Genomic DNA, 10,989 nt, shown 5'->3' with positions numbered 1-10,989 from the left:
GTCACTCCGAACATCTTCTGATCTCTTGCAAATACTTCCTTGTGGTCTTTTAATTATGATAATGCTGCTTTTAGGTAAATGAAGAAAACCAAGTCGTTTTCCAGGACATAGTTTCTGCAAAGCAGCAGCATTTGAAATTTGTGTTGTGGGCGAGACCGTTGGCACGGAAGTAGCCCTCTGCAGATATCCCATGATCCCTTATTGACACTCTCTTCCATTAGCTTACAGCCCCCCACACCTCCAAGCTAACGAGTAATGTTGGAGCTATTCAGCCATACCGTTTTGTTACCAGCTCATCTACAAATGGATGCATTAGAATGGAGCGGAGCAGAGCCTTTGTGCCCCGCCCAGCTTTGTTTCGACATCACAAAAATGATCTTTTTTTTCCCCATGGCACTTTTTTTGTCTGCTCGCAATTTACAACGATTGAAATAAAGAAATAATCTGAAATGCTAATGATGGAGGCATCATCAGAGAAATGCTACAAGTTGGTTTGAAAAGTGCTTCATTCTGGAAGTCAAAGGGTTTGAGAAAACCTGAATGTTTTGATGCATGAAAATGTATTTGTCATTGTTCTCCAGGACCTGTAACTGTAAAATCAGGTCAGATGATCATACCCTTACTGCCATGCGTTACAGTTAGAAAAGGTTTTTTTTTTTTACCTATAATAATTATTATTATTATTATTATTATTATAACCTATAATCTCTCCGCATAATCAGAAATCGCTTTTTTTTCTGGCCAAGTGAGTGAGGCAACAGCTATCAGCAACCACCAAAACACAGATGTAAATAAATTAAAATATATATATATAAATGCAATGAAATATCAAATCAACAACTCATAATTCATGTAAGTTTTAAGCGAGGTGGACCATCCCATTCAAGCTCACAGAAAACAAGAATTAGACAAATCTCAGGGTTTCACAAAAAAGAGCTCCAAGTTCCAAAGATTGAAAAAGGGTATAACAACAAATTCACTACAGTCCAGAACTGACATTAAATGACATTGTAGCCCTTGTGCTATCTTAGATGACCCCACCCTCACATTGACGTGTTCTCCCTACCATGACAAAGGTGGATAAAGGTGGAAAGATTTCATGTAATCCATGGACACCAGTGAAGATCACAAATCATTGAAGAAAAAAGGTTCAGAGCACTGTCTAGTGGGTCTAGATGACCCAACTCCCAAGGGATAAAAGCCTCTTTTTTTAGCCTCAAAATTTTAAAATGTTAGGAAAAGAAAGATACTTCAGCTAAAAAATGTCAGACTCAGTGTGAAATGTCTCCGAAATAGTTTCTTGAGGGAAAAATAAGAGTTACCGATAATTAAAATATCACAAAGTCACTAATGTGTCAAATGTTCAGCTGAAGTGAGACTTTCGGGTCAGCATGACTATGAGTGTCAATGCAACCACAAGAGGAAAATTCATAATTCTGTCTCAGTACTGTGGTTCGTTCTAAAGCCAGACTAGTTTTACTCAAAAATGTTGTTTTGTAAGAGAAACTCATTCAGCTCAATACAAACAAGTTTTTTCTGAAATCTTACTTAAACATGGCAAGTTGTACACAGGTCTGTAGTTATTAAAAACTGAAGGGTCTAAATTGGATTTCTTTAGTAAGTGTTTCAGTTTTAAAAGGCAGCAGGAAAAATACCCGTCTGTAGAGAGGATGTCATGATATTTAAAATCTCACTCTAAATAGACCCGTATAGTGATTTAAAAAGTGAAGTAGGGATGGGATCTAAAAAACAAGTTGTTGGATTCACTTGGGAAAAAACTCGACCAAGTGTTGCAGCTTCATCCAGGTCAAAACTGTAAAGTGCTTCCTCAGGTAAAATCAAGCCATCATTTCCAATAAAAAGGCTTTTCTGTCCATTTATGATGTTAGATCTGACAGAATGGATCTTGCTCCTGAAGTGGTCTGCAAAGTCCTCACACAATGAGGCGGAGGCTGGCATTGTGTTTTTATTCACATTTAAGTTGATCAAAGACTCAATTGTGGTGAAGAGGACTCTGGGGTTATTTTTATTTACAGAGATGATGTTCACAAAGTATGAATTTCTAGTTTGTTTAACTGTTTGATTATTAAGTTTTAGTTGGTTTTGGTATAGTTGATAGTTTATTTCAAGTTATTTCAAAATTATATTGAAATAAAGTTGTTTCATTATTTTAAAAAAGTCAACATTTTACGAGAAAAATCTTAAGGTTATTTTATAATTTAAAGTTGTAACTTTACAAGAAGAATTATACATTTTACAAAAAAAGGTGAAGCCATCCTATTTCTCTGAATTGTCTGCAACATAAATTAAACAAGATAACGGTTCATTGTTGAAACAGTTTGAAAGCTAAATATATCAATTTACTTTTTCCTAGTCAAATTGCAACTTTTGAAGTATAAACTTACAACTTTATATTTTTCCCCATAATATTTTTGTTTCTTTCACATAAAATATAGTTATTTTTGTCTCAATATTTTGACTTCATTCTCGTAGAATTTTGTCATATTTTTAAAATATATTCTCATAAATATTTTTGCCTTTTTTGTCATATTTTTACTTTATTCTAATAAGTCATTTTTGCAATAATTTGTTGATTTTATTTACATAAATATTTACATTTTTATCGTAACTTTACAACTTTACCCTCATAGAATTGTGACCTTTTCCTATTTTTATTACTTCATTCTCATATTGTCATATATTTGTGTATTTTTCTATTATGGTGGTCTTACTTACTCCCTTATAGGTCAAAACACAGAAAGAAAAAAAACACACAACTAAAAACCGCAGAACATTGTGGTTCCACCAGAGGGCATCAGTAGATTTGGTGCACTGTTTTAGCAGAGGAGCAAAAATGACCCCAAAAAACTCACAAAGGACCTGCTGCTCCATGAAAGAGGATCTGTTTATGTTTGTGTCATGTTAGAAGGTTCAGTCCTCATTGTATTGTTAGTAAAATTAACATGTTTTTAAAGAAACGACAACAGGACGAACAGCATAAACATCAGAACCATTTTTTAGTCAGCTTTGTGTTCTTGAGGTCTATCAGATCAAAACTTTCTGAGATTTTAAGTGTTTTTCTGAGGGTCACAGTGTAGTTTAACAGAGTCTGAACTGTAGGCATTATAGATTAATATTATGTTTTATTTATTTAACTAACACGTTAAGTGTTATTGGGTTAACCCTATATAGTCCTCTACATCAAAGATTTGATCGAAATTTCCCTCGAAAACTGTTTTTCAAATACTTTGATGAAATGCCCCAAAAATTGCTATATGTCTTCTTTATATAGATAACATGAATTATCAAACGTAGGGTGATTTTGTACGTTTTTGCTTACAACAATGTTAATTTGAAATAATAATGTAAATGTTTAGGAAAACAATCTATTTATTCAGCCACCTTCTCAAATTTGATCAATATATTTTAACATGATGTAAATGGATTATGAAGAATTAAATGCTAACAATATTAGCATCTTTTTTAATACCGCATTTGTTCATTTAAAAAATGAATGGCACTTGGTGAGGCTATTCTTATCGTAGTGTTTTGAAAATTAGCAAAACTTTTTTCCGCCCAAAGTGTTTTTGAGATTTCACCGAGGCAGCCATTTTGAAATGAGCCGAAAAAGCCCTTCTACTGCCCCTGGTGGAATGATGGGGAACTACAGAGCAGAAAACATGACCAAGTTCCATCCAGTGGGTTTTTAAGAAGTGTTTTGATATTTCTAATGTGATCGGAGTCTCAGAAATATGTGTATCAGATATGATACGAATGGTTAAATAGGGTTAAGGTTTTGCAAAGTTTAAAAGAGGTTTACCGCTGCAAACCACATTTGTTGATTCACTTCAATGAACAGGGTGGAGGAGGAATCTGGTGAGGGAGGGGTCCCATCTGTGTGTGATTGTCCTGTGTTTTCTGTTTTTAATAATTTTCATTTTTTGTGATTATTTTATCTGCTTTTATGTTAAGCGCTTTGTGTTTTCTTTACTGAAATGAAAGGCGCTATATAAATAATAAAGTTTGAGTTCAATGATTTTATCCCTCAATGAATGGGACAGCATATTTTTAATTCAGCCGCTGTGGTATACCACGATGTATTTTGTGCTGCAGGTGTAGCTCAGTATGCTTGAAAAGGTTGCCATTAGGCGTAAGTGGCAAAACAAAATACCCATGCTTGTAGTGTAGTCAGAAGTGAGAACACGAGATGTCCTTTTGCGAAAACAGGAAGGAATTGCTAACAGATCAACCCTCCAAGGAGAGCACCATCACTTCCCGATTCCTAATTCCCCGTTCTTCTAAGGAGACAAAGAAAACACTCAGTGGCTGGACAACAAGAACACATAACCACATTGTTGTTACAGTGTAATATCTGTGTGATCCACCATCTAATGCCCAACGCCTTGACCCTTGTTTTGATGGGACTATTTGCAGAAAAGTGAGCTGGCACGCCGAATATTTCTGTTTCTGTAAAAGGCCACAAATCAGGCAGGAAGGGTGTGTGCTGAGTGGTTTCCTCTCTTGTAGCTTGACTGATCAGAGCAAGCGGAGGGTGTGTTCTCACTGGGGTTTTGTGGTGGCAGTTGTGCTACCAGCCCTAGTTGACTTCACAGCATCGAACCCGATGTCATGAAGAACTAAAAGAGAAAGGAAGCGAAGTCCTGCTTGAGAGCTGCAGCCTCTCTGTGGCCTCCACGGCGTTGAGAAGCTCACTGTGACTGCAGCTTGTCCATGTGACTGAGCTTCCGCTGCCTGCCTGCCTGCCTGCCTGCCTGCTTCCGTGAAGAGCAAAGAAGAGGGGGCATTGGTGCTCGGGTCGGGGCAGAGGAGCGCTGCAGAACCCATGAGAACACTCTCTGCAGCGGGAGTCAGCCAGCGATATGATTAGGGGATTGACCCTCAGTGGCTCGGGAACTCCACACTTAACCACCAGGGTAAGTCAATGCAAGGTGAAGGTTTTACACTCATGCACTGATAAATACATGAATAAAACAGATAGATTTTGAAATACTGATGCATTTGAGCTGCATTCTTGAATGATGCGCCCTTGAGAATGCAGAGATAACCTACTTTAAATAGATGCCATGTATTCAAGTTTTTATTTAAAGTCTGTTTTCTGCCTTGACTTTAATTTCAATCATGTATTTTAATGCAATTGGTAATAACTTCAATTATCAGTTGGTTTTCTCCTAAATGATAATCATGTTCAACAACAGGAATTAAAAAAAACATAACTAAGCAGGACACAGAAGTAAATCTAACTACAGCAAAATGTGGAAATTGGTCAACAAAAACAACCAAAAATGTGACAGGCTACGTCAAAAAGGGGAAAAGTTTCAAGAAAATTTTCAGCAGAAACACAAACACGTTTGCCTGAAATTTAAAGCTAAATTTAAGTTTAAACTGAGAAAAAGGTACAGAGTAAAATTTTTGGACCTGTAATACTATTCAGCAGATAATAAAATTTAGGGATACTTTGTTTTAAGGTCAAATTGATAAAAACTTTAACACTTTACATAAAACCCAAACTTATTTAAAACTTGCTTAATTTGATTTTTGATCATTTCCCACAACTCAAATTCTTTTTTTTATTGTTTTCCTCCTTAATAATATAATGGGACTACATGGAGGAGATCATATGAACTTATTCAAGTTATTTTTACTGTGGAAAACCTTGTTTCTGTAGTTTCTTCAATGTGAATCTTTTCAGGCATGTTCATCTGTGTTCTCCATGTCTATACTTTAGCGGTTATAATCACACTGAGGTTAGGAAATATTACTACATTTGAGTTAAAATGAAAACAATTTCAGTGTTTAATTAAATCCAATTTTCTTCATGATACATCATGTAAAATACGGTTGTAAAAAACTGTTGACGTCCTGGTAAAATAATCCAGTTTTTGTGTCTGTCAATCATTTCTTCCATTTTTCAGAGGGAAATGATAAAATGCCAGTCCACAGACTTACTCCTCTTCTCTGCTTGTTGTCCATCTGGAGAATCCTGACCACGGTCTCCAGTCATCCCCACGTCGGCCCCTGTCAGCTGGTAAGACGTCGTACTTCCTCAGCATTAGAAAAAGTGGACAAAGAGGCAAAATAATTGAGAAGATAAAGAGAAAAATAACATTTTTATATAACAAAAACTGTCCTTGTGGAATCATACAACTGTGAAGTAAACCCATTTCTCTAAGTTCAATATGTAGTGTTTTAATCAAAATCTTGGTGAAAATATCCTTTAAAAGTGACTTTCTAGTGCGTTTTTAAGGCTGGTGTTATCTGAAGAACTAATTAACAGGTAGATGTTTTTACAGAAAGTAATACGGTGTAAGTAGTTAATATTACTGACATGTTTGGAGCATTTGAGCTGAGAATCAGTCAACTTTTCTGTGTATTTTATTTGTATTTCCTTTCAGGACAAACAAATACAATCATTTTAATTTACCATCACATCAGCAAAACCTTCCACCAAATACTTTGAAAATATGATTTTAAATAGAAAAACAAATTGAATTTAAAATGTGGCGTCAACAGGATTTTGCAGTCAAAACCATGTTCGGCCTTTTATCTGTTTGTCAAAGTTTTCGCAGAAAATTCCAACAAAAAACCAGAAGAAAGAGCATGAAATCTAAACTCAAAGCCCTTCAAGGCATATGTTGCTAGTTTGGAAATGTAGCATTTAATCTGGGACTCCACTTAGTTTAGCATCACTTTAAACAGAAAAAGCAACGAGGAATATTTATTTATTTATTTAATTGGACATAAATACAGGCACAAAGGGGTTAAAAGTAAAAGCTTGTTTTTTTTTAAGTCTGATTTGTACTTGCACTATTCTAACATAAGACACCAGACGGCCCATACCAACATGAAGTCAAAAGTACATAAAGAAAATAGGTTGCTCTGTCTAATTTAGTTAAAAATAATTCATTTGTAATCTATAAAAGATGTGTTTAGCATTTAAAAAGAATTTCCAGAAAACTAAAAATATTGCAAGGAAATTTAAAACCCGTCTCAAAAACCTTTGCAAATTTGGCACCAAAAGGAAGAAATTCGTTAAACTTTCCCTCCCCAGCTGTGAGACGCTGTGCTCCGTCAGCTTTGATCTGTAAGGTGCTAGCAAACCTTCACAGAGTACTCTGATGTGCACTGAGGGGGTTTAGTGCAGGCCAACAGAACAACTGAGATGTTTCAGCTAAGGCCCACTAGCCTCAGCAGGCTGGATCTTGCAATGGTAGCGCCCCAAAGATCATGTAGTTTAGCACAGCAAGACAATTCACCTCTAAAACTACACTACATATACTCATATTTGCAAATTAATATTGGGTTTCACTAGCAAAAGTTTTAAGCTAGCTAAAAAATGTTGCTTCATGGCGGCTTTTTTTTGTGTGCTTTATTTGAAATTATTAAAAAACGTTACATGAAATTTGTTAAAACATGACAGACGTTTCGTATTTAAGTTGCTGCAAGGCAGCTAATTTAAAGCTTAAAATTGTAAACCGTTAAAGCACTTGAAATGTTGAGATTCTTAAAATATTTATATTTTTATATTCTTTTAAAATAAAACAGTACACCCAACTAAAAAAACCTAAACCTAAAGTCATCGTAAAAAACCAATGTGATGCCAGCCCATGCACAGCCACGCATGAACATGTCTTCTTATCTATTTCTACAGATACAAAGAACAGCCCTCTGCAATAATCGCAAGCTTTCATCTGTACCTGAAGGACTTCCTGACAACACAGAGGAGCTTCAACTCAACTACAATGATATTCTAACACTACAGAACAAGTCTCTTCTACGCTACCCCTCACTAACCACCCTGAGCTTAGCTTGCAACAGCTTGAAGAAACTAGAATCCAACACTTTTCAAGACTCTAAATGGTTAGTAAGCCTTAATCTTGCAAACAACAACCTTAACAGTAGTTATCAAGAAAGCGGCCTCGCATTAAAGAGACTCCCAGCTCTGAGATTTCTAGATCTTTCCGAAAACGGGCTTGAGGATGACATGGTTTCCACCCTTCTTCAGAACGTGACGTCTATAGAGTACCTCAACTTGTCCGGGAACCTCCTGAGGAGATTAGACGAGACCTCCTTCAGGGATCTGCACCACCTCAAAGAGCTTGATCTCCAGCGAAACCTCATGTTTGAAATTGACGGCGCCTTTGACAGCAATCCGAACCTCCGGCGGTTGAACTTGGCTTTCAACTATCTGCCCTGTCTGACTGACTTTCACATGACCCATCTGGTCGTCCTCAACGCTAGCCACAACTTCATCGAGTGGTTCATCTCAAGGCAGGATCTGAACGAGACTTTCCAGCTAGAAACCCTCGATCTGTCAGATAACAAGCTAATCTTTTTCCCGTTCCTGCCCAGTCAGAATAAATTACGCAACCTGTACCTGTCGCACAACACGCTAAGGTTCTACGAACACCTGTCCGACAATGCTACGCTACCCAACTCCTCCACAACCGTGGAGTTCTATAATCTCAACAAGGACCTGCACAATGTGACTGCTCAGCTGTGGGACGACAGCCTTCACGGAGACATTTCCGCCCTGGAGATTTTAGACTTGAGGGGAAACAAGGTGGAGTATTTTCCTCAAGGGTTTATCCGGAAAATGCCCATCCTGTCGAGACTTCACATGAGCACAAACTGTCTGGAAACCTTAAATTTTACCTCTGAAAATTTCTCCTGCAGCTTGTACGAGCTGGATGTGAGCAACAACCACCTCAACCTGATCTCGGCAGACAATCACACCCTTGCCGCTCTTGGAAATCTGACATATTTCAACCTGAGTCGGAACAATCTTAAGATGATTCCCTCTGGATTATTCTCCTCACTGTCAAACATTCGATCGGTGGATTTGAGCTACAATGACATTGGCGTGTGCCTCAAAAAGACAGCAACATTTACCAACACTCTCTCAGATTGCGTTAATTGGCAAAACATCGTTTCTTTGAGGCAGCTTCACGTCATGGGATGCAGCCTTCAGACAATCCCAGCATCTGCTTTCGCAGGACTGTCGCTGACACACTTGGAGCTGTCCAATAACCCTGGAGTTATCATGCGAGATTCCTTACGAAGTTTGAGCGAGACACTGCAGTATCTCGGCCTGGGAAACACCCAAATCCAGAATCTTGACTTCTCGGCTTTCCGAAATTTGAAGTCCCTAAACCTTTCAAAGAACTCTCTCTCTCAAATCCCTCAGTCACTTCAAAGCGTTGATCTGAAAGTGTTGGATTTGAGCGACAACAATCTGTCCTCGATCCCCTTGGGTCAGGCCCACGTGCTGGCCTCAAAGCTTCAGATCGTCTTCCTTACAGGAAATCCGTTCAACTGCTGCCAAGCGGAGTGGTTTAGGACATTCGACGCAACAAAAACAGTCACCCTCGTTGCTCGGTCCGAAATACAATGCAAGGACATCTTCCAAACACACAGAATAAAGGACTCCCAGAGGTTCTCATGTCAGGAAGCAAGCGAATCGATGCTATGGTACATCCTGCTGTTAGTTCCCATTTTCCTGTCTTTTGGAGGAATGGCTATCGTTGCCTTCCTCGCCTTTAAACCCAAGTTACTACAAAAATCTTTCAAAAAGAAGTATTTAAAGCCTACATCTTACTGATACCTTCCCTCAGAGAGCTTTGTTCAACATTACGTTAAGAAATCTCAATGTAAAAATTTTATAAAATGCTTTTTTTTGTTTTTTTGGAAAAAAATGACTACCTAAATGCAGATCCAGTCCTTTTTTGTCAGAGTGTTGTTCAATAAATTGTGGGTCAAAACCAACCAAAACCTGATTCTGTAGAGTAGAACTGTGTGTGTATGTGTGTGTGTGTGCAAAGATATGCAGAAGTAATGTGATGCAAGCTTTTGCTATAAGCAGCAGAGGAAACTTGAAATTTCCTGTTTTGGTGATACGCAGCAACTGCCCAGTTCTGTATCTCAGAGAGGAGGGGTTGCGGTTTCCTTCCCATCACCGAGACAAAGTGGCATGATCAACACCAGATTCCAGAAGGGTGGTGGTGGGAGGTGTGTGTGGGGGGGTGTTGACCTTCCAAACCTCCCCCATCAATTCCTTCGATTCTCAACCAGCCGGTTAACAAGTTCCAATCTTTAATCTGTGTGTCGTTATCACAAAACAGATCAGTGTTGCAGAAAAAAGCCTTATGATTCTGCAAAGGTTGCCGCTCAGACGTTGGGTGGCACATAGAGTTCCACAGCTGTACACAGTGCTGGGGCCTAACCAGAGAGTAACCAAAATACCACTGTGGTGATGCGACGGGTCATGGTGGTTGGAACATAAAAAGAGAAACCAGAATGAAGCTTTGCCAAAGCCTCAATCAAAACTTGTTTTTTTCTCAAAAACCTCTGCCTGACATGAAAAGTCGCCATGCGGCGACAATCCAAACTACACCTGCGATTGTGTGGCAAAAAAAAAGAAGAAATGGAAAGAGGACAGGCCTTAACCAACAGCTGATGGGAAAAACATTTAACACTGTGAAGGTTTCAATTTGTTAAGATTTCTAATTTGATAAAAGGATGTGTGAAGAGTGACTCATCTGTGGGACTGGATCCCTTTTTAACTGGTGGTATGAGAATAAACAAAACATTTGGGTCAAACTGAAGTTCTCAACTTCTACCAACTAAGTTAGGGTTAGATAGAAACCCAAGAACTTTGCTTATCTCCTGGAGTGAAAGAGAACCACTTGTCAAGAAGCGATTCTGGAGAAAAACCCACCAAAAAGGGAACTTCTACGGAAATAAAATCATTTGAGGAAGGGCGTTTGTTGCCGGCCAGATTGGGGGTTTAAGAGGAATTTAGTTTGATTACTCAGCCACATTTAGTGAAATGTTGAAAGATAGATTTGGAAACAAAAAAGAAAAGAAGGAAAATGTGGAAAATAAAAGCCAAACCACCCAAACTTCAATTTTAACATTTTACTTCCTAAGATGAAATATTACAATCCATTGCAAAACTGCGATACACTTCTT

The 10,989-nt window shown here is 38.0% G+C and overlaps 1 protein-coding gene across 1 annotated transcript; it reads left to right on the top strand.

Moving 5' to 3' along the window:
- Positions 1-4,570: 4,570 nt before the first annotated feature.
- On the top strand, positions 4,571-10,442 carry nrros (negative regulator of reactive oxygen species). The gene is made up of 3 exons (XM_004080944.4): positions 4,571-4,934; positions 5,934-6,046; positions 7,670-10,442. The coding sequence occupies exons 2-3, from the start codon at positions 5,948-5,950 to the stop codon at positions 9,617-9,619; spliced, it is 2,049 nt and encodes a 682-aa protein (XP_004080992.1). The 5' UTR covers positions 4,571-4,934; positions 5,934-5,947; the 3' UTR covers positions 9,620-10,442.
- The last annotated feature ends 547 nt before the right edge of the window (positions 10,443-10,989 follow it).

This window comes from Oryzias latipes, chromosome 20 (assembly GCF_002234675.1).
Source record: "Oryzias latipes chromosome 20, ASM223467v1".
Taxonomy (NCBI): Eukaryota; Metazoa; Chordata; class Actinopteri; order Beloniformes; family Adrianichthyidae; genus Oryzias; species Oryzias latipes.
The sequence above is the reverse complement of the archived record's forward strand: the minus strand, read 5'-3'. Positions and strand labels throughout refer to the sequence as shown.

Bases quoted from the DNA above. Each gene is read 5' to 3' on its own strand.
- nrros (XM_004080944.4), top strand. From the start codon at position 5,948: ATGCCAGTCCACAGACTTACTCCTCTTCTCTGCTTGTTGTCCATCTGG. The intron at 6,047-7,669 runs GTAAGACGTCGT...CTATTTCTACAG, and splicing joins ACGTCGGCCCCTGTCAGCTG to ATACAAAGAACAGCCCTCTG.